The sequence below is a fragment of the Leuciscus leuciscus genome (genome assembly GCF_965113295.1).
Source record: "Leuciscus leuciscus genome assembly, chromosome: 8".
Lineage (NCBI taxonomy): Eukaryota > Metazoa > Chordata > Actinopteri > Cypriniformes > Leuciscidae > Leuciscus > Leuciscus leuciscus.
Window position 1 is genome coordinate 37,458,687 of NC_138732.1, and position 23,204 is coordinate 37,481,890.

The 23,204-nt window shown below is 40.0% G+C and overlaps 1 protein-coding gene across 2 annotated transcripts in view; it reads left to right on the plus strand.

Moving 5' to 3' along the window:
• The first annotated feature begins 14,244 nt into the window (after nucleotides 1–14,244).
• LOC309504995 (SLAIN motif-containing protein-like) overlaps nucleotides 14,245–23,204 on the plus strand; it is a 28,143-nt gene continuing 19,183 nt past the window's right edge. The window contains exons 1-2 of one of the 2 annotated variants that reach the window (XM_082178341.1): nucleotides 14,245–14,409; nucleotides 15,735–16,292. In XM_082178341.1, the coding sequence (XP_082034467.1) occupies nucleotides 15,739–16,292 (554 nt within the window). In that variant the 5' untranslated portion in view covers nucleotides 14,245–14,409; nucleotides 15,735–15,738. The remainder of the gene's footprint in view (nucleotides 14,410–15,734; nucleotides 16,293–23,204) is intronic. The other variant, XM_082178340.1, reaches the window with a different exon arrangement.

A 23,204-nucleotide genomic window follows, 5' to 3' on the forward strand; every position in this document is an offset into this window, starting at 1 on the left:
GACTGGGAACAACCAACTTCTTTGGCCATAATCCGTGTCGAAATTCCTTGTTGGAGGAGTTTTGCAATCCTTTTCATTGTTTCAACTAACAACTCTTTTGTTGTGGCCATATTTCCTTTCATTTAGACAAGTCAAACAACCTGTTAAGGTGTGTTAGCACTCTCTTTTAACTGTTGACTAATTAGCATTTTTAGACTTGTCCCAGTATTTGTTTCAAAATGGAAATTAAAAGATGAGTCCATAATTTTTCCTCAACATTGAGTGATTCCATATACTTTTTACTCTATGTGCTCTGGAAAAAGACATGCCAATAATAATAAAAAAATATTTAAGTGGATTTGATTGAGGTATGTTTCATGAAGCCAGAATGTTCAGCTATTGAACAAAATCTTTTCTGTCATATCTGTGATTTGTTTATTTGCTAAAAAGTAAAACAAATATGGATGAACATCCTCTAAGTGTGATGATTCCATCATTTTTGCCAGGGGTTGTACATGCCAATTTATTCTACTAACCCTAACCTAACAGTCTACTAATAATCTAAAGAGAGTTAGTTGACATGTAGTTGTAAAGTTAGTAAGTAGAGTGTCTAAAGGAGACTATTGAAATAAAGTGTAGCTTTTAAATGCTTTTGAAGCACCATAAGAACGCATTGAAACAGTTGAAAGAGTGTGTAAGTTAACTTTGATAAATTATTGAAGATGCTAGGCTTTCACTAACACAAGATTGTGTTTCACAGCACTCGGACGAGTGTGGTCATGTCTGAAGGGAACGTATTTCTGCGCTGGCAGATATTTGTGTGAGAGAGTGTATGCAGAGTTACATTTGATCGCCAAATACAAAGAACATTACAAATATCATTATAAAAAGTGACCTAACTATTGAGAAATGTGTCCCAACGATTGTAAAAAAAAAAAATGGGTACAAACTGCAATAAAACTACATTGATCCAAATGCCAAAGAAAAAAAAGTCTTCAGTAAGGTTTTAAAACTTTTAATATCAGAAGACAGCCTATACCGGCAATTTGAAATTTCATTTGAAACTAATCTTATTTATAGAGTTGTTTTAATTATTATTATTATTTTGAATCTGTTGATAATGAATAGACTATAAACACTTCATTTTGGCATGCAGGGTTTGTGTGTGTGTGTGTGTGTGTGTGTGTGTGTGTGTGTGTGTGTGTGTGTGTGTGTGTGTGTGTGTGTGTGTGTGTGTGTGTGTGTGTGTGTGTGTGTGTGTGTGTGTGTGTGTGTGTGTGTGTCTGTAGAGAGAGAGAGAGAGAGAGAGAGAGATAGAGAGAGAGAGAGAGAGAGAGAGAGAGAGAGAGAGAGAGAGAGAGAGAGAGAGAGATTACACATGTACACACACACACATATATATATACACACACATGAATTCACCGTTATCAAAAGCCACTCCCAAATTTCTAGCATGATCATGAGAATTCACAGATAAAGGACCCAGATTGTTTTTATCTGTTTAATAGATTATGGTGGTCTAAAGACTACAATTTCTGTTTTTCGATTCATTCAGCATATGAAAGTTAGCTGCCAGCCAGCATCTTACCTCTGCAAGACAGTCCAACAAAGAGTGCATGTCATAATTTTCACCATGTTACAAAGGGAGGTACAGCTGTGTATCGTCCACATAGAAATGATACACAATATTATGCTTCCAAAAATGTTTACCTAAAGGGAGCAAATACAACGAAAACAAAAGCGGGCCCAAAATGTATCCCTGAGGTACACCACAAGTTAATGGTACCATAGAGGGAGAGAAATTCCCAAACTCAACTGAATTTTCTTTTCTCAGAAAGATACGATTTAAATCAGTTCAATGTGGTCCAACCAGTTCAACCCACTTACTTAACCGTTCAGGCAAAATGGTGTGGTCAATGGTGTCAAAAAAGCCACACTGAGATCCAGTAGGACCAGATTTGCAGAGTCAACTAAATCCACAGCAAACAAAAGATAATTCAATACCTTAAAGGGATAGTTCACTTTGAAATTAATTTTTGGTATGTTTTAGCTTACCTCAAGGGCATCCAAGATGTAGGTGTCTTTTTTTCCGCAGTAGTTTCAATTTTTATATTTTTAGGTCAAACCGTTCTTGTCTGTCAGTCATATAATGCAGGTCTATGGTCATTATCTCAAAACACAAGCACAGAGTCCAAATTAAAACAATTCCCCGTCGTCCAAATTAAACAATTCCCCATCGTAAGTACACATTGATGGCCTAAGACACGAAACGAGCGGTTTGTGTGAGAAAACAAACAGTATTTATATCGTTGTTACCTCTTGTACACAGCTGCATCCAAATGATCTGAGAGCGCGGGCGGGTATAGATATACACACTAGATGTCGCCTTGTCTACGGCAGTTCATTGGAACGAATGTCTTTAAGGCGACATCTAGTGTATATATCTATGCACCAGTCTGCGTACACGTCAGATCAGATCACTCGGACATGGCTGCGTATAAGAGGTAAAAACGATATAAATACTGTTCGTTTTCTCACACAAACCGCTCGTTTCGTGTCTTAGGCCATCAATGTGTACTTACGATGGGGAATTGTTTAATTTGGACGACGGGGGAATTGTTTTAATTTGGACTCTGTGCATGCTCTTTGAGATAATGACCATAGACCTGCATTATATGACTGACAGACAAGAACGGTTTGACCTAAAAATATCAAAATTGAAACTACTGCGGAAAAAAAGACACCTACATCTTGGATGCCCTTGAGGTAAGCTAAAACATACCAAAAATTAATTTCAAAGTGAACTATCCCTTTAAGCAACACTGACTCTGTACTGTGGTGCTGTCTAAAACCAGTTTGGTACTTGTCTAATGAATCATTGCCATTTAAAAACGCAGACAATTGATGGAAAACATCCTTTTCCGATACGTTATAGAAATGGTAATATATCTAAAATTAATGGATCTATGGTCTATTAATTTAAGGCTATTAAATAGCAGTCCTAAACTAGTTTTTTATAATACAAATAAGTTAGCAAGTTGGCATGAGCCACCACAGTCATCAAAAATATAGAAAATAACAAATTGTAAGGGAATACCAGACTCAGAGACAGGCTTACCATCAAACCCAAACAGGTGTTTATTGAACAGATGCACAGATTAAGCAGGTGAGTAAAAATGAAGTCAGAGTTATTGATGATTGATGAATATTGAATAACAGTCCTTTCCTTTATACCAGGTAGCTTGGGATTTGATGATGACCTGTGAGTGGAGGAGACTGGAAAGCATACAGACGGTTGGGATTGGTGGGAACAGGTGAGGAAACACAGGTGGGTATAATTAGGCGAACGCTGGAGGAATACGAGGAGATCTCAGGTGGCGATGAGTGACTGAGAAGTGTGTGCTGTGTTTGAGTAGGCTGATGATGGACAGGTGCAGGAGATTAGGATCTGGTGAGAATGAGCACTGTTTGATGGAGTGACAGAAAATGAAAATGAAGTGGTATTTGGGGTTAAGATTATGTAAACTACAGCTACCATGATAAATACACAATGCTAACATGAACTGTTATCGAAACATGTGACGCTGATTCTGATGAACATCATACCTGCATGCAAATGCTTCCCAGCTAACACACGAAATGTATTGGATACGTAATTTATTGGAAGTCTACGTTTTGGTAATCCCGTGACTTACTGACAACTTTGAATGACCTTGCATGCTTGTCATTTCATTCGCTCTTTATATATAGAGTGCATGCGCACCGCAAGCACAGGATCATCTGACGGTGACAGGAAAGTTAGTTTTTCTGAGGTATGACTTTTTATTTCTTTACAAGTGAGCAGACACTTTATCAGGTACGCTTAATTAAAATAAAATGACAATAAATTATAGGGAACACTGATATGTGAAACAGCGTATAAATCTAGTTGGAATCCCAGATAGCAACATTGTTTTTGCCCAGATCCGGCCCACATCTGGCACTTGTGGAATGCGGATCTGGCCCACATGCAGCGTGGAATGACGGCCCTTGGGTGGCTCACTCCTGTTCGCCAGATCTGGGCCACAAGCAGGCCATAGCAATGCCACATGTCAGCCAAGAGCAAAGAAATAAACCAGAACTGGACCTTATCTGAGCCACAAAGTCTGTGTATATTAAATATAGAGTCATCTCAGCCTTAATAAGCCTGTGAACAAGCAGAATCACTGAAGGAAAGAAGAGAACAGAAAAAGAGATGAGCAGAAACACAAGAACTACAACTGACTTCAGACACAGCCTTAGATGAAATCAACTGAAGAGAAAAGAAGACATTACATCTGTGAAGATCTCAGCAGAGGAGGATTAAACAACTCCTCAAACAGCATTACCAGCTTCACTTATTACTAACCAGACTGACTTTATTTCTGTCAGACGTCTACACAAGTTTTATTGAGAATTAACAGAGGTTTAACTCTAATGTGTTTCATTTGAAGTCACCATAACAGTGACTACGTTTACATGCAGCCAATATCCGGGTTATGGTCGGGTTAAGGTCACTATTTGGGTTTCTGAAACATTCGGAATAACGCGTTTACATGCGTGAGCAGAGAGAGTTACTCCTGTATACATGGAATTTACAATATCCCGATGTAAACGGCGACGCGCGGTTAGCGTCTGGACGTACGGACTTCCTTAAGACGCAATATGCGTCATTTCCGATTCTTTTTCCTGTATCCAAAGACAACAACAACAGCAGCAGCACGCGGATAATGAATAGTTCGGGGCAGATAGCGATCGCCTTTGTTTGTGCTTTCCTCCTCGCTCCAAAAGTGTGGTGCTGTGCTGCGTCTCGCCATGTTTACCTCTACTTCTTGTTTACTTCCGGTATACTGCACGCGGGTTTCTGTATGCGCCGTCCCTACTCAAAAGACCAGGTTTTGAACGGGTTATTGGCTGCATGTAAACGTTACATGCAGCCAATAACCCGTTCAAAACCGGGATATTAGCAATAACCCGGTCGCGCACGGCCATGTAAACACCGGCAAAAACCCGGATATGCTCATATCCCGGTTTTTAAAAACCCGGATATTATACCTGGGGTACCCCCTTTCTAACCCGAATATTTGGTCATGTAAACGCGTATCGGCATATCCCCATCAAAAGGGACATTGATTTGTGTTCTGCGCATGTTCTATTCGCAAGGAATCTTGGTCTTTTGAGTAGGGACGGCGCATACAGAAACCCGCGTGCAGTATACCGGAAGTAAACAAGAAGTAGAGGTAAACATGGCGAGACGCAGCACAGCACCACACTTTTGGAGCGAGGAGGAAAGCGCAAACAAAGGCGATCGCTATCTGCCCCGAACTATTCATTATCCGCATGCTGCTGCTGTTGTTGTTGTCTTTGGATACAGGAAAAAGAATCGGAAATGACGCATATTGCGTCTTAAGGAAGTCCGTACGTCCAGACGCTAACCGCGTGTCGCCGTTTACATCGGGATATTGCAAATTCCATGTATACAGGAGTAACTCTCTCTGCTCACGCATGTAAACGCGTTATTCCGAATGTTTCAGAAACCCAAATAGTGACTCTAACCCGACCATAACCCGGATATTGGCTGCATGTAAACGTAGTCAGTGATTCATGTTTCCATTAGTTGGGCTCTTAACTCTAATTATATCTTTTGTCTCTTTTGGCCGCTGTGACAGTGTGTTTGTCAAAAAGTGAAACGAGATCAGGTGATGATGGTTACCTGGTGATGGTTTTATAATCATCATGAAATAACCTGTTTCAATGATGTCTTTAGAATCTAACAATTGTGTTGATCCATTAATATATTCACGTCACAAACCCTGTGTTACTGCAACATGAGATCCAGTGAAACACATTAGAGTTAAACCTCTGTTAATTCTCAATAAAACTTGTGTAGACGTCTGACAGAAATAAAGTAATATATGCCGCCACACTAACAAATATCAGAGAGAGGTGATACATGTTTTGCCTATGCATTGTTTTCTGAACAGTATTATTCATTGTTTTTGCCGGCGTCATGAAGTTTTGCCGAGAAGTTGCAAATGCTGGAAATGTAATGGGAAAACGTGGAAACTGAAGCAAGCTCAGTTGTCATTTTCACAGAGAAGTGTTTGTGAGTAACCTACATTGTTCTATTTTATGCATCAGCAGGTATATGCTCGTTTTTATGGCTCTTTAGAAGGGTAATGTAAATTGAATTGTGCACTTAAAGCTTTGAATGTGCTGCAAAGAATGTTTTAACATGTGAAAGTGTTTTAAAGTTTAAAAGGTCTTGTGTGCTGTGCTGCCTTTACAAATATTTTGTGCATCTGCCTTCGGCTAAGTTGTCTTTCGCACTTTTTTTTATTTATAATAAAAATTTTAAATAAATAAATGTATTATTATTTATATATAATATACTGTCATATTTCCTATCCATGTTGTGTTCTGCCTTTACTAATATTCTGTAAGCTTCAGAATGCAGAAAATCCCATAGCTATTAATTTCTACGTGTTTGCTATGCTGTAGAAAGGTATGACACCTTTTGTGAACTTTTTCTTACCCCCCAGTAAATGAATTGTTTACTGTATTCCATTTCTGTTGTCTTTTCTGAGTTACTGAAGAAAGAGAAAATTCTTACATTGTATTAAACTGACCAAATGGATTTCGTCCAATGAGTTATAGACACATAGACTAAACAAGAAGCATTAAATGTAGGATAACTTAAATAATTCAAGTAAACTGAAAACCATTAATTCAAGTGAACTTAAACCATTAATTCAAGTGAACTTAAACCATTAATTCAAGTTGAACTAAAACCATTCATTCAAGTTGAACTAAAACCATTCATTCAAGTTGAACTAAAATCATTCTTTCAAGTTAAATGAACACCATTGGTTGTAGTTGGTTTTACATGGTTGATTTTACTGGGTTTTATTTGTTCCTGTTTTGTTAAGATTACTTACTTTAATCACATGGAACCACTGTCCATGAATGAATCATGTTCAGTCAAAGAGCTATTTTTTTTAGTGTTGAGCCCAGTCTTCATCTGGATGGGAGATCTCTGGGAGACTGGGTCGCTGCTGGAAGAGGTGTTAGAGAGGCCACAGGTCTGATCAACCTGAGGCCTGAGTGGGTCCTAACGCCCCAGTACAGTTGCAATAAGCTGTTCTTTATAAAGGGAAACCCTGGTGTAAAATAGTCCTTACGGCACATATCGCCAACGCCCCAGTACAGTCATCATAAACTGTACTGTACAAAAATATGTTATTCCTAATATAACATACCTAGTTAGTTAGTGTCACATCACAAATGATATAGTGAAATATTTTTCAATTTAAAATATTGTTTATTTTTTTAAATATACTTTAAAATATAATTTATTTCTGTGATGCAAAGCTGAACTTTCAGCATCATTATTCCAGTCTTCAGTGTCACATGATCCTTCAGAAATCATTCTGATATGCTGTTTCTGGAGGGCCACTGTCCTGCAGAGTTTAGCTAAATAAATAAATAAAATAAATAAATAACCTAAATAAACACATCTGGACCAGCTAATCAAGACCTTCAGACACACTAACACAGCAAAAACCCGGTGTTAAATTAGCTCAGCGTTTATTTGGCTACGTTCAGACTGTCAGTCCAAATCCAATTCTCGTGCATATCCGATTGATCCAGTCAAATACACAAATAATCAAATTTGGGCTGACAGTCTGAACGTAGCCTTTGAGTCCACGCTCAAGAAGCAGTGTAAAAGTGAATGAGATATTTAAGTGATTAATTGAGTGTTGATTGACAATTATTGATGAACACTTGATGTTAACAAGCAGAATCACTGAAGGAAAGAGTCAAGAGTCCGTTATTCAGTCGCCATTATGGAGATCAGTGTTTGCTTAAGTTGGGCTCTTGACCATTGATTTATTAGCTTAGCTTTTTTCTGGCTGTTATAACTCTGGGTTTATAAGGCACATTTATTATGGCAAATAAAGCCAAGAAAAAATCTGGTCGTTTGTATGTGGTTATGGTTTAACCTCATTAATGTTTTTCAGTGTTAAAACTCTGACTTTAGTGGCGAGTTGTAAGATAATTTAGTCATTCTGACAGGTCAATTTAGCTCAAAAGGAATTATTAATTAATTATGACCGCCGCTAGCGTAGCTAGCGAAAGCGGTCATATAGGGATTGTCAAAGTTTTTTTTTTGTTTTTTTTTCGTCACCTTACTGAATTTTTCGTCAACGATACCAGGGACACCGAAGCACGTGGGAACATGAAATTTGGTGGGCATGTAGCCCCACTAGACTTCTAAGGAAAAATTTCGTTTGGTCCCCGGGGGCCACTCCCCCCCCGCGCTGGGCCCCCCCAAACCCAAAAAAATGCAGTTTTTCCTAAATAATTACCTGAACCGTGGCACCGAGGATGAAGAAATTTTTATGGTATGTTGGTCTACTAGACTTTTACGGAAAAATTTCGTTTGGTCCCCGGGGGCCACTTCCCCCCCCCGCGCTGGGGCCCCCTTAAATTTTTCGTCAACGATACCAGGGACACCGAAACACCGGGGAACATGAAATTTGGTGGGCATGTAGCCCCACTAGACTTCTAAGGAAAAATTTCGTTTGGTCCCCGGGGGCCACTCCCCCACCGCGCTGGGCCCCCCAAACCCAAAAAAATGCAGTTTTTCCTAAATAACTACCTGAACCGTGGCACCGAGGATGAAGACATTTTTATGGTATGTTGGTCTACTAGACTTTTACGGAAAAATTTCGTTTGGTCCCCGGGGGCCACTTCCCCCCCCGCGCTGGGGCCCCCTTAAATTTTTCGTCAACGATACCAGGGACACCGAAACACCGGGGAACATGAAATTTGGTGGGCATGTAGCCCCACTAGACTTCTAAGGAAAAATTTCGTTTGGTCCCCGGGGGCCACTCCCCCCCCCGCGCTGGGCCCCCCCAAACCCAAAAAAATGCAGTTTTTCCTAAATAATTACCTGAACCGTGGCACCGAGGATGAAGACATTTTTATGGTATGTTGGTCTACTAGACTTTTACGGAAAAATTTCGTTTGGTCCCCGGGGGCCACTTCCCCCCCCGCGCTGGGGCCCCCTTAAATTTTTCGTCAACGATACCAGGGACACCGAAACACCGGGGAACATGAAATTTGGTGGGCATGTAGCCCCACTAGACTTCTAAGGAAAAATTTCGTTTGGTCCCCGGGGGCCACTCCCCCCCCGCGCTGGGCCCCCCCAAACCCAAAAAAATGCAGTTTTTCCTAAATAACTACCTGAACCGTGGCACCGAGGATGAAGAAATTTTTATGGTATGTTGGTCTACTAGACTTTTACGGAAAAATTTCGTTTGGTCCCCGGGGGCCACTTCCCCCCCCCGCGCTGGGGCCCCCTTAAATTTTTCGTCAACGATACCAGGGACACCGAAACACCGGGGAACATGAAATTTGGTGGGCATGTAGCCCCACTAGACTTCTAAGGAAAAATTTCGTTTGGTCCCCGGGGGCCACTCCCCCACCGCGCTGGGCCCCCCAAACCCAAAAAAATGCAGTTTTTCCTAAATAACTACCTGAACCGTGGCACCGAGGATGAAGACATTTTTATGGTATGTTGGTCTACTAGACTTTTACGGAAAAATTTCGTTTGGTCCCCGGGGGCCACTTCCCCCCCCGCGCTGGGGCCCCCTTAAATTTTTCGTCAACGATACCAGGGACACCGAAACACCGGGGAACATGAAATTTGGTGGGCATGTAGCCCCACTAGACTTCTAAGGAAAAATTTCGTTTGGTCCCCGGGGGCCACTCCCCCCCCGCGCTGGGCCCCCCCAAACCCAAAAAAATGCAGTTTTTCCTAAATAATTACCTGAACCGTGGCACCGAGGATGAAGACATTTTTATGGTATGTTGGTCTACTAGACTTTTACGGAAAAATTTCGTTTGGTCCCCGGGGGCCACTTCCCCCCCCGCGCTGGGGCCCCCTTAAATTTTTCGTCAACGATACCAGGGACACCGAAACACCGGGGAACATGAAATTTGGTGGGCATGTAGCCCCACTAGACTTCTAAGGAAAAATTTCGTTTGGTCCCCGGGGGCCACTCCCCCCCCGCGCTGGGCCCCCCCAAACCCCAAAAAATGCAGTTTTTCCTAAATAACTACCTGAACCGTGGCACCGAGGATGAAGAAATTTTTATGGTATGTTGGTCTACTAGACTTTTACGGAAAAATTTCGTTTGGTCCCCGGGGGCCACTTCCCCCCCCGCGCTGGGGCCCCCTTAAATTTTTCGTCAACGATACCAGGGACACCGAAACACCGGGGAACATGAAATTTGGTGGGCATGTAGCCCCACTAGACTTCTAAGGAAAAATTTCGTTTGGTCCCCGGGGGCCACTCCCCCACCGCGCTGGGCCCCCCCAAACCCAAAAAAATGCAGTTTTTCCTAAATAACTACCTGAACCGTGGCACCGAGGATGAAGAAATTTTTATGGTATGTTGGTCTACTAGACTTTTACGGAAAAATTTCGTTTGGTCCCCGGAGGCCACTTCCCCCCCCGCGCTGGGGCCCCCGTAAATTTTTCGTAAACGATACCAGGGACACCGAAACACCGGGGAACATGAAATTTGGTGGGCATGTAGCCCCACTAGACTTCTATGGAAAAATTTCGTTTGGTCCCCGGGGGCCACTCCCCCCCCGCGCTGGGCCCCCCCAAAACCAAAAAAATGCCGTTTTTCCTAAATAACTACCTGAACCGTGGCACCGAGGATGAAGAAATTTTTATGGTATGTTGGTCTACTAGACTTTTACGGAAAAATTTCGTTTGGTCCCCGGGGGCCACTTCCCCCCCCGCGCTGGGGCCCCCGTAAATTTTTCGTCAACGATACCAGGGACACCGAAGCACCGGGGAACATGAAATTTGGTGGGCATGTAGCCCCACTACACTTCTACGGAAAAATTTCGTTTGGTCCCCGGGGGCCACTCCCCGCCCGCCCTGGGCCCCCCCAAACCCAAAAAAATGCTGTTTTTCCTAAATAACTACCTGAACCGTGGCACCGAGGATGAAGAAATTTTTATGGTATGTTGGTCTACTAGACTTTTACGGAAAAATTTCGTTTGGTCCCCGGGGGCCACTTCCCCCCCCCTGCGCTGGGGCCCCCGTAAATTTTTCGTCAACGATACCAGGGACACAGAAACACCGGGGAACATGAAATTTGGTGGGCATGTAGCCCCACTAGACTTCTACGGAAAAATTTCGTTTGGTCCCCGGGAGGTATATACATAAACACGCAATACAGCCAAATTACTCCACGTCATTTATTTTTGTGGAAAGCCAGTGCAGGCCTGAGCGGCGGTCATATTTTGTACCGCGATGCGGTACATCTAGTTTATAGGGAATTTGAAAGAATCAATTACGACCGAGCAAATGACTCGTCCCACTAGATCCACGAGACCTAAGACATAAACTATAATTTTTACACTAAATGATTCAGAGATTAGGGTTTCAGGAATTCTTATACTACTTTAAAGCAGCCCTTTCGATCACAGATAACATCACCCACATGCAGACATACAAAGTTCACTTTTTATCAGTCCTCTATGATGTCATCACACGCACACACACACACACACACACACACACACACACACACCCCTCTAATAAAACTACATCGTGTCTGATGGCATGTTTTTCCTCAGCTCGCTCAGTCTGGACCTGATCTCGATCACTCGTCGACACTCGCCATGCCTCTGCATGTCAGTGCTTCACTGCTGTCTATTTCTCCAGCTTTCAGCATCAGTGATTTCACGGAAATTCTGCAGGTCCATGATTGTGCAACGCTGTAATGAAAGAAAACTAATGCATATATAGTTCACTATAGCCTATACTGTACTGTAACCTACTGTAAAAGGAGATACAGGAAAAAGTCAGAGCAACAGTTATGGCACCAGTATTTGGACACACTTAAATGTCTGAATGCGAATTCACTAGATGTGAAACATAAATAAAAGCTAAAACGTTGTGCTATAGTCTAATACTTTTTGGGTATTTCAGGCAAGATGAAAAATAGTGTTAATATAGATATAAAAAAATGGTTTTGTTTTTAAAATCCCCATGTGGTGAAAATCAAGCTTTTAATGTTGTTTATGTCTACGTGGTGTTTTTAATATTCTTTAAGACAAACCTTGTGCGAATCCATGTCAACACCAGTGCTGAGTATTTTCTCCTTAAAACTGCAGTGAACCAAAGACAGTCTCAAAAACACGGTTTGAAATCGCTTGTGTTCTGACGTCACAAACTACCTTGTAACCAATCAGATCAACGTGTGATCGTCAACGAGTGGATCTCTGAGCTGAGTGAGTGAGTGAGTGGAGGCGGGGCTCATTTGCATATTCATATACTAAATGAGGCAAGGGTGTAGAGTTACATTCAAGCTTTTTTAAGGCATGACGATTTTTTTTTTCCAAGGGAAAAACATTTAAATATGTAATTTTGGTGATCAAAGATGAGTTTTAAGGGATCAAATTATAGGGGGTTTAATGCGTAGGCTACCATTATGCATGTAGTCAGAGGGGTTTTTGAAACGTATTGATATGAGTAGGCCTACGTAAATATGCATTCAGCCAACAATACACACTCCAAGACACAGTAGCTATAACCCAATGACTTTCAGTGTGTGTACGTATATGTGTAATGAATGGCCAGAAGTGTAACTGAAGCGTTACGGTGCAGCTTGGAAGTTAATTCAGATTTTGTGCTGGATGTCTTGTTATAGATTTACAAAATGCAAATATAAAGGCCTCTAAATTATCAAAACGATCAAAACGTTGTTGAAAAACCTGTTGTTCACGATCTACTTCATGCCTTCTGTTGTCTGGCTGATATTTTTTAGCAAATAAAAGCCTTTTAGTATAACAGTGAAAACACCTATACCTTCAGCTCGTGCATCACGTGTCTTTTTGCTGTGAAGTCTTCACTGATTTTTATAAAGTAAGCGTAATAATAATTTGCATATTGAAAGTAATATTTTAAGATGAAGATCATGTTCATATATGCGAGTATCAGATAGCCTATATAACCCATCAGGCTTTTGAGGAAGGTTTATTTGTTCCTCTCTCAATCATTGTATTGCATGTCTTTTAAAGTAAAGCTTTGATCATAAAACTAAGCATTTAAATATCATCTTACTAAGGCAGATATAGAGTGACAACTGATGCATTTCATATAAGTAGTCTGATATACTGTTACAAAGATCAGAATTTCATTTTTTCTTCCTGCATGTGAACTCCATATTCTCATATGAGCCTAGCCTCATTTATAAAACATTACACACAAAAATGGAAATATACCTATTTTTTAAATATACATTCTGTCTAAAGTTTCAACAAACGGTTCCATTAAAAAAAGAAAAGAAAAAGAAAAAGAAAGAAAAAAATGTCGGACTATTAATAAACAATTAAAACCTCCGGTAAAAATATGCATGTTACAGTATTACATCATAATGCAGGCTTCAGGTCCTTTGAATGAAGAAGACCAGTATTTTACCTATATTAAACCCTTCCACTGGTCTCAGTTCAATAAAAGCACACTTGGCATTGCATGTTGTACAACTAACAAAGTTACATGAAGTATATAGCCTAGCGTATAGGAACTGTATGCAAAAATTCTGTATGCATCACCAGATGGTCAACTACAAATTGCCAAAATGTGCCTAAACAACAATGTGTAGTGTCCCACAATGCAATTCATTGAACTTCTTCCTGTTAAAACATTTCCTCGTCCAGCATTACTTGCAAGATAACTGGCTAAGTGAAAAAAAAAAAACTTTTGTTTGGAGTTTATTGTTGCATAATGGCTGTGCTGTTTCACATTCTTACAAAAGTAAGCACTAGGCAGTGTTCAGGAACTTGCACACTATTTTACTGTGAACCTACCAGCCCTACCAACTTTTTTGAGAAAAAGTTTTTTGAAAAAGCTTTATTATTATTATTTTTATTGCATTTTAATAAGAACAAAACAATTTACATACAGGAGTAGGCTACATATAACCATACATGTCATTGTCAGGGGTAAACAAAAGGGAAAAAACCGACGAAACCCGATTAACAAAGCTGCAGTGTACATTAGTATCGTGCCTCCATCTGCCGGACAGACCCTGTTACTGCAGTCAATGCTCAAATACCACAAGCCTCCAGTAGGCGGAGCTACACTTCCATATATGGTCAGTCTCTTACTGCAGTGGGCGGGACCTTTCATTCGATTGGTTCAGGGCGTGTCAATCACCTCTGGTCGATAGCAAACGAGCTAACTAGCTCCACACACAGGCAAAATACTGTCTGAAACACAACAGCGAAAAATCGGCGGGTTACTTATTTAAATGTATTTATTTATTTTTTATATATCGGAACGTTAGATCGGAAAATTGCAGAAACTGGGGCGAAAGGAGAGGTATGTTGATTATTGTGTCAGTAATAAGTTAATTGGAAACAGTAGCTCAGCTTACACGCTAGTACTAGACACAAACATATTAGCTTAACGCTGATGCAAATAACTACATCAATATTTCGGTGTTATTAAACACAATTCTCATATCTTTAACGAGTATGTTTAATCTCTATAGAATAATTCACGTTCTGTAAATTCTTTCATTAAGTACATCCTTGTTAGTTTAAATAAACCTCATTTGTTTGCTGGTTATTTTATTTGTTTTGCTAACTTGTGTGCCGTTGTTGTTGTTGTGAACATTTTATTAACATTATGTGTATATAGTATAATATATCTGTCGCTCTATATGGCTATATTAACCTTCTAGTTGAAAAAGCTCGCAAGTGTGACATATCTAGATTTAACCTTACATTTCATGACCATCTCTACAATAACATCTATAAACGTAATATTTGTTATGTTTACTATTAAGTAATCATATGTAATTTCCTTTATAATGATAGTAATAGTGGTGAAAATATAAAATAAAAACACTATTTAAAGGGATAGTTCATCCAAAAATGAAAATTCTGTCATCATCTAACGTTAACGTAGCCTACTCTCCTTCAAGTTGATCCAAACATGTTGAAGTTTTTTTCTTCTGCTGAACACAAAGGAAGATATTTTGAAGAATATGACAAACCAAGCACTTGATGGAGAACGTTTTATGGAAATCAATGGGTTTCATCAACTGTTTGGTTTGACATATTCTTCAAAATATCTTTTTTTTTTTTTTTTTTTTTTTTAGCAGAAGAAAGAAATTCGTACAGGTTTGGAACAACTTGATGGTTAGTAAATTACAAAATTATAATTTTTCGGTGAACTATCCTTTTAAGTGAGCACAGGCTAACAAGTGTGTGTAAAATACATTCACGTGTAAGTTTGTTAAACACACGAGAAGATAAAGCCCCTGTTAGCCGTTGCGGAGTTGTTGTGATCAAACTGCAAACATAGAAGCGTCTGCAGATTAGTATCGGATAATAAAACAAATGATATTAATAAATAATTTGTATTTTGATTGAATTCTGTTAAATAAGTTGCAGTTGATTTCTGTATTTAATAATTATACTTACTTTATTAACCAGCTAATATTTCTATTATAGCCTACTCATAAAACGTCTCAAAACAGTTTACAAACGGCCTAATACATGTATTAGTGTACGTAAATAAATTGAAAGGTAGTAAAGAAAAGAAAAAAATCCCTATTGAAGAAGCTTTGTGAAATGCAGTTTGATGAATTTTCTATTAAAAAAAATTGCTAATTTATCTTGGTTTATTTTGCTCTGTAGGAGAATGGTCGTCCCTGATGGTGGAAGTGTCATTCAGCCAGCCGATAATGGTGACGCCGACGGGACGATGTCCAGTTCTGAGCCCGAGTTCGGGTCGACCCTGACCGCAGCGGAGCTCGAGGAGGTCCGAAAGCTTCAGGAGCTGGTGCGACGCCTGGAGGTCCAGAATCAAGCCCTGCGCAACAGGGGCAGCAAACTAGCCAACAGCAACCTCACCACAGGGAGTAACATCAACAACCTGCACGAGGTCATGGACACGTCCCCCAGAGCAGAGGATGCTGGGAACTCGCTGTCTCCTCCGGCGGGCAGCAGCAGCAGTGAGGACATGTCTCCGCTGCCTGACGCCTGCAGGCCTGAGGATGAGGACGGGTTCTTGAGCTCACCGCGTGCTTCTGGCTCCAAACACACACTGGCACGCTTCAGCGCTGGTCTGTGTCCAGAGGTCTGTGACTCAGAGGCGCTGGGAGCGGGGCACGCGGGAATGGACCAGTCCGCCCTGGACGAGGTGGATGTACTTGACTTGGAGACGTGTGCTCAGGCCGACGATGAAGACTGCTGGTGGGTTTATTGATCTTTCGGTAACACTTTATTTTACTGTGTCCTCCTTGTTACACATTATAGTAATGACTATACATTTAGCATAATTACATGCATCCACTAACCCTGACCCTTATAGCAGGGGTGGCCAGTCCTGTTCTAGGAGATCTACCTACCAACAAAGTTCAGTTCCAACCCTGATCCAACAACACAATTATCAAGTGCTCATGGTGATCTTAAAGGAATAGTTCACCCAAAAATTTAAATTAGCCCATTATTTACTCACCCTCAAGTCATCCTAGGTGTATATGACATTCTTCTTTCAGACGAGTACAGTCTTAGTTATATTAAAAATGTCCTGGCTCTTCCAAGCTTGATAATGGCAGTGAATGGCCATTATGTTTTGAAGTCCATAAAAGTGCATCCATTCATGATAAAAGATCTCCACACTAGGGCTGCACGATATTGGATAAAAATGACATTGCGATTATCTTTTGTTTCTGAGATATATATTGCGATATGAAGAAATGCAGAATTTTTCACTAGATGTCTTGAATTGCTCGAGAATTAAATAATTATTGGGGTGATTTTGTAGGTAACTGCATCTTCATAGAAAATAAATATAATAAAAAATATATTAAAAAAGCTGAAAAATTACTTTTTGACTTATTTTGGGTTGTTTAATACACTGTTTGACTCACCATATTATTCACTCTTCTATCAATTCAGGCAAGTCAAGGATCTAAAATGTCATGATATTAATAATGCATGTCGCTTACTCTAAAATAAGGGATCCAGGAGTTTACAGGAGGCTAGCTCTCTGTACAGGACAGGTTAAAACAGAGCACTACACTGAAGAGGACACTTCATAATCACATTAGGGAGTGACAAAATAAGTCATTTAACATTTTATTCAACAATTACAAACCTCTTTTTTGAAAATAGAAAAGTAGCAAAGGTCTTTTAAACTAAATTTGAAAAACAAAATATATAAACCGCTATACACCACCAACCACAAATTGGTTTACAAAAATACAGCGTAAAATAAATATATTTTTTTATAAAACAAATAAATTGCAATAAGCTAAACTTGTTGTAATAAATAACAATGAACTTATAATAAATAAATAAATTCTTAACAACAGTGCCAAAGTAAAACAAGTGGTGGTCATCATAGCTAACAAATAAAGATTAAATTAAACTTTTCAAAAACTGTATACAAAAAAAATCTGATTTCTTTCTTTCTAAACGTAGTGCCTAGCAGATAAATAAATTAAATACAACATTAAGAAATTAAATAAAATATTTATTTCTCACAACTGTTGCATAATATAGTAAATAGAAATGTTCAAATATACCAATTTGCCTTTTAAGCATCTGAATGCATTAATTTGCTCACTCAAGCTCAGATGTTTTTGGTCAGGAACACCAGTCTATCCACCATCGCAGGCTTGAGACTTGTTTATCTATGTTGCCACTTGCACTGAAAAGCCTCTCTGAGGGGGAACTTATAGCAAGAATACAAAGATATTTGCAGGCAAGCTTGGCAAGATGTGGAAAGCTTACTCTGGGTTCCACCATGCAAGTGGATCTTACTCTTTGTCTATTTGTGTTAGCAAGCAGTTGCTTAATTCTGCTTCCACAGCATCCTTGAAGGTCACAGAGGAATCATCCTTTGCTGCAACTCCGCTCTGTTTAAAGAAACTTCCTAAGGACTTCTTGGCTTTTCTTTGCCTGGGCCGTTTCTGCAACCTCGGGCTCCACCTTACACCTCAGTGCTGCAGCTTAATGTCTCCTCCTGGCCTTCCCTCATCTCTGATGCAACTCTGGCCTTCACTCTGGGCTTGATGTTTGCACTGATGAAGTCCATCTCGAACCGGGGGCCCGAACAAGAAGCCACGTCAAGCAGCTCCTGAGTAGTGTCTTCTTTATATTTCTCATTAATGTAGTACAACATCTCCTTCTTCAAGGTCTTGGTCAGGTCTGTGTCTTCCTCTTGCATTAGCAGCACTGAAGTGTTGAAGAGGTGAAGAACTGGCTTCACATAGGAGACACTGACATAGTCTTCTCCTGAGAGTGCATCTGTGAAGTCCAGCAGTGGGCCCAGTGTCTTGCTGACAGATTCCAGGACATCTATATCTTGCCAGGTTGGAATCAGATGCCGTGCCTTCTTGTCCTCAGACAGGACCTGAGTTAAAGCCTAACAAATTAAAATCAGTTTGCCTTTAACAATAAATGGCAAAAAAAACTAGCATTTATGAAACTGATTAAACTTAGGAAAATGTTACATTTCAAGTCAAGTCATGCATGGCATAGCAATTGTCTGTTGTAATGCAGATTAGACGTCTCTCATCCAGGCCCCAAGCAGCCAGTGCTTCTCTCATCCCCGTTGCCATGTTCTCACTTGTAAGATCCTGCGGGAAAAATGCTGTTTGCAAACTGCGACTTTTCACTTTGAAGTCGTCATTAATAAAGCGTATGGTCAGACTTATGTAGGGCTCCGTTGTTCGGCTGGACCACAAGTGTGTTGTTGCTGCATAATATTCCACATGTCACAGCTCGGTTTCAACTTGTGCCTTGCGTTTCTCGTCCAGCTGTGTGATGGCAACTTGAGAAAAATAGGTGCGTGATGGTATTACATACCGCTTGTCAAGAGACCGGATCATGCTTTTAAAACCCTCTTTGGTAATGGTGTTAACTGGTACCATGTCTTTTGCGAGGTGAAATGTTATCGCATCAGTGATATCTTTCTGCTTGCGACCCTTCTCATATGGTGTAACAGGGCAAACAAATCCAAAATAGTTTTTTGCTTTGGACGGCAATCAGATCTGGCTTTGCACTCGTCACACAGGGCTTTGTGGTGCCGACTTAAACTGTCGTTTTTTCCGCGTGTTGTGGCAACAATTGCAAGGCACTCCCGACAAAGTACCTGCTTCTGGTCAACATCATTCTTTCTGAAGCCAAAATATTTCCAGATAACTGATGACGCGTTTCTTTTTGCGACCAAATCTTCCATTTCGGTGTTTTTTTTTTTTTTCCCGTTCCTCGCTCATTTCGTCATGCACATGTGAGCCTGAAGCCTGAACGTGTAACCAACTCTGCTTTGTAAATAGTTTTTTTTTTTTTTTTTTTTCGGAGTAAATTACCTTATATCAGGCAAATATAATGAGAACCGTGCAAGTTTTTTCTTTTGAATCAAACATAAAAATATTATATGTTTTGCCTTACTACATCGCACATCCTGCGATGTGACTATTGCGCATGCGCACATCGCGATGTCGATGCTGAAACGATATATCGTGTGGCCCTACTCCACACGGCTCTGGGGGGTTAATAAAGGCCTTCTGAAGCAATACGATGAGTTAGTGTAAGAAAAATATCCATATTTACAATTTTATGAAGTACAATAACTAGCTTCCGGCCAAAAAAGCGCACATCAGGAAAATGTGTCTAAAGCGCAACTTGTGCGAGTGATGCGACGAACTGCTGATATTTACGCGACGCCATGACGCACTACGCTTCCTCTGACGCTTCCCAAGTTGCGTAAGTTGAACTTTAGGCGTAAGTAGACTGAGTATGGCCGTTTGGCCGGAAGCTAGAATTTTACTTTGTAACGTGTTAAATAATAAAAAAATTCTTACACAAACTCATCGCTTCGCTTTTCAGAAGGCCTTTATTAACCCCACTGCCATTATCAAGCTTGGAAGAGCCAGGACATTTTTTTTAATATAACTTTTATAATATTTCTCGTCTGAAAGGAGAAAGTCATATACACCTAGGGTGACTTGAGGGTGAGTAGTCTAAATCATGGGGTAATTTTCGTTTTTGGGTGAACTATCCCTTTAATCACCCGATTCATTTGTCTGATAAGGGTTGGGCTGAACTTTGCAGGAAGGTAGATCTCCAGAAACAGGAGTAAGTACATGATTGGTGATTAATGTTACTCAGTACTTAAATGTATAATTACACTGTAACAAGGACATCTTAAAATAATTATTATTATGTCATGTAGCACTGAGTATATACTACACTTTTTCTTTGGAAAATGTAGGAGTGTCAGTTGTTCTCTCATGCAAAACTCATCTCCACGATGCTAGGGTTGCTGGGTTGTCGTATGCTATGTTAGTATGTTAGCCAAGTGGCTCCTTACTGGATCAATTTAAAAGAGCTCTCCTTCAATGTACACCCAAAAATCATTAACTCACCCTTAAACCTTTGGTTCATCTTCCAAACACAAATTAAGATATTTTTATTAGCCATGTTAATCGTCATTTCCTCTATCATAAATGACTTGCGGTTCAGAGTGCACATACAAAACACAAACTCATTTTGGCCTTGATTCAATTCAAGTACTTGAATAAAATAAATAAAAATGCCGGAACTCCGGAAGTGGCGCTTTCATCAGACGAGAATCCACGAACCACGTTATTTGACCGTTTTATAAGGCTTCACAATTTATTTAAACCATTTAAAAATCATAATATAGCAAAGTGCCATTGTGAAAGCATATAAAGTCTGATGCGCTTTGTGTTTCATAGTGAACTGTTGCGCTGTTATCATTTACATGCGTCTCAGCAGCTCGATTAACAAACTCCATCTCTGGGAGTTTTGGGTTGCTTAGAACGTTCATCCGGGAACGCAACAAATGCCATTTCACCAGATTTGTAACGTAAATCATTTATAAACTTACGCCAACACAGGACAATACATCAATATGTTTCGAAATATGCAAACTGTTGTTCATTGCGATTTCACAATTAAAGTTTAAACCCTCGTTATAGAATTTCTGTTGTAAAGAAGAGGCCAAATATCAAAGATTAAAGGTGCTGTAAGAATGACAGTGCAGTCCAAATTCAAAATCGGCTAGCGCAATTAATGATGAAAACCGAGGCGACGTAAGTTAATGAGTTGATTTATCCGCGTTTTAATATGCTCTCGTTCATAGACATTTTTAGATGGATACCGAGGCTTTTTAGGTTGTGTGGAATCTGCAGTCTCTGACCAGTTTGTTTGCTCGTTTCCAAGGCTGCGATACGCTGTGTTTCCTGCCAGCTGGCATCCCGGGGTGTCGAAATACTATTGGGTGAACTGGCAGTGGGCGGAGTCACACAGACCAAAACAAAACCCGACTGACAACACGGAACGTGTTAAATAATAAGTAAAATAACTGGCTGTAGAAGTGTTTGTGAACTTGTTTCCTAAATATCTGCAAACATATTATGGTATTTGTATGCTTTAGTAGAGTAAAAAAGTTACGTACAGCACCTTTAAGTGAACATTTGAATTAAATTTTGTTTGGCCAATATTAAACAAGGGTTTGATCTGCTGTAAAGTGTAACAACAATCACCCTCGTCGGTGCCCTCTGCCGACATTTGTTATAATACTTAATGTGCAGAAGTTGATTGTTTATATTATGGATGGCATTATGTATTTTAACAGTGTTGTTCAATAAAACCATATGATTACTTGCTTTTAAAACTTTCTTTGAACCAATTATTTTTGATTCATTGATATTATATATGTATTTTAAGTTGCGCATCGAGGGATTTTTTTCAGTAAAAGCTTTTTTTTTTTTATGCGAAATCCCATAATATGCATAAAAATATGTAGATGGAAACTAATGAACTAATGTCCCTCCGTTGAAAGTCCAGGTAACCTGAACTTAGAAGTTTTTTAAGGAGATAAAATGAGTTCCCGCTCCCGCTCAAGTTTTTTAAAACACTTTCAAACACTTCCGTGAGTTGATCATTGTAGCCAGTCGGTACTTTAAAACAAACCTCATTGGTTCTCATGCAATACTTTGAGTTTCTGTGTTCATCATTTGTGATGTGTTTTGTATGTGAAATAAAAGCCTAAATGAAATCTGTTCATCATATAAAGCGATCAGATCTCCTCACAAAACTTGGATTAAACTCTCCGATTTTCATTACAAATATCGTGATTTGTGTTTTGAAGATGAACCAAAGTCTTATGAGCTTGGACTGACAGGAGTAAAGTCATTTATTGTGAGATCTCATAAATGTCATTCTGAATGTAACCGTGATGCATCGGTGAATGGCCGTGATTTGAGAGGGGCTGAGAGAGTGGGATCTTCCTGTGTAAACACGGGACGTCCAGTGGCGTCTCTAAAATCAAAGTGGAATCCTGGGCTTGCCATGTTAGTGCTGGGGTCAGCTGTTCTTCTCTGTGGTTGAGCTGTTTTAAATCCACTTTGGATATTAGGGAAGGTCAGGCTGAAAGGTGCAGTGCCTTGGTGAAGTTTTGTTTAGCCCAATGAATACATTTGACTATTGATTGGCTACTTGTTTTTTTTTAGTCCCAGTTTGAATTTTTAAAGGGATATTTCACCGCTGGAAAGATGAATGTGTATTTAAATTGGGTCGCCAGAAAATGTATTTTTGGTTCATGTGGATGAAAGACAACAACTCCCAGAATGCACTTGCTTCGCTGCCCTACGAGGCCACTCCCAAGCCACGCCTACCGGTTACAGAGGGCAGTATAGGAAGAAATGATGCAACTAGGCTACTTGTTGACTCGAAACTGAAAAGACGCCGTTTTATGGTGAGATCCCCCTATGGGCGGGTTGAAAACATGCAGAACGAGCTCCTCCTACTGGCTGTAGTCTCTCGCCTCTGGCCAGAAAAGCCTCCGATGAAGCTAAATGGCGATTTTTGCATCATCTGAGGCTTTTCTCCAGACACACAATACAGAAATCTCTCGTCTCAGGGGGACATGAGGGAGGGAAGCACGGTCATTCGAAAATACTACCGGGTTTCTACTGATACAAAGCTTAAAGTCGACATTAAATCAAAATTGACCTATTTACTTTGTTAGCGCATATCTTGTGGTGAACGATTAATCCGTGCAAGTTAATACACAGAAAAAAAATGTTTGCCGTGGAAATCTTTATTCTTTAATCAAAATCTGAAAAG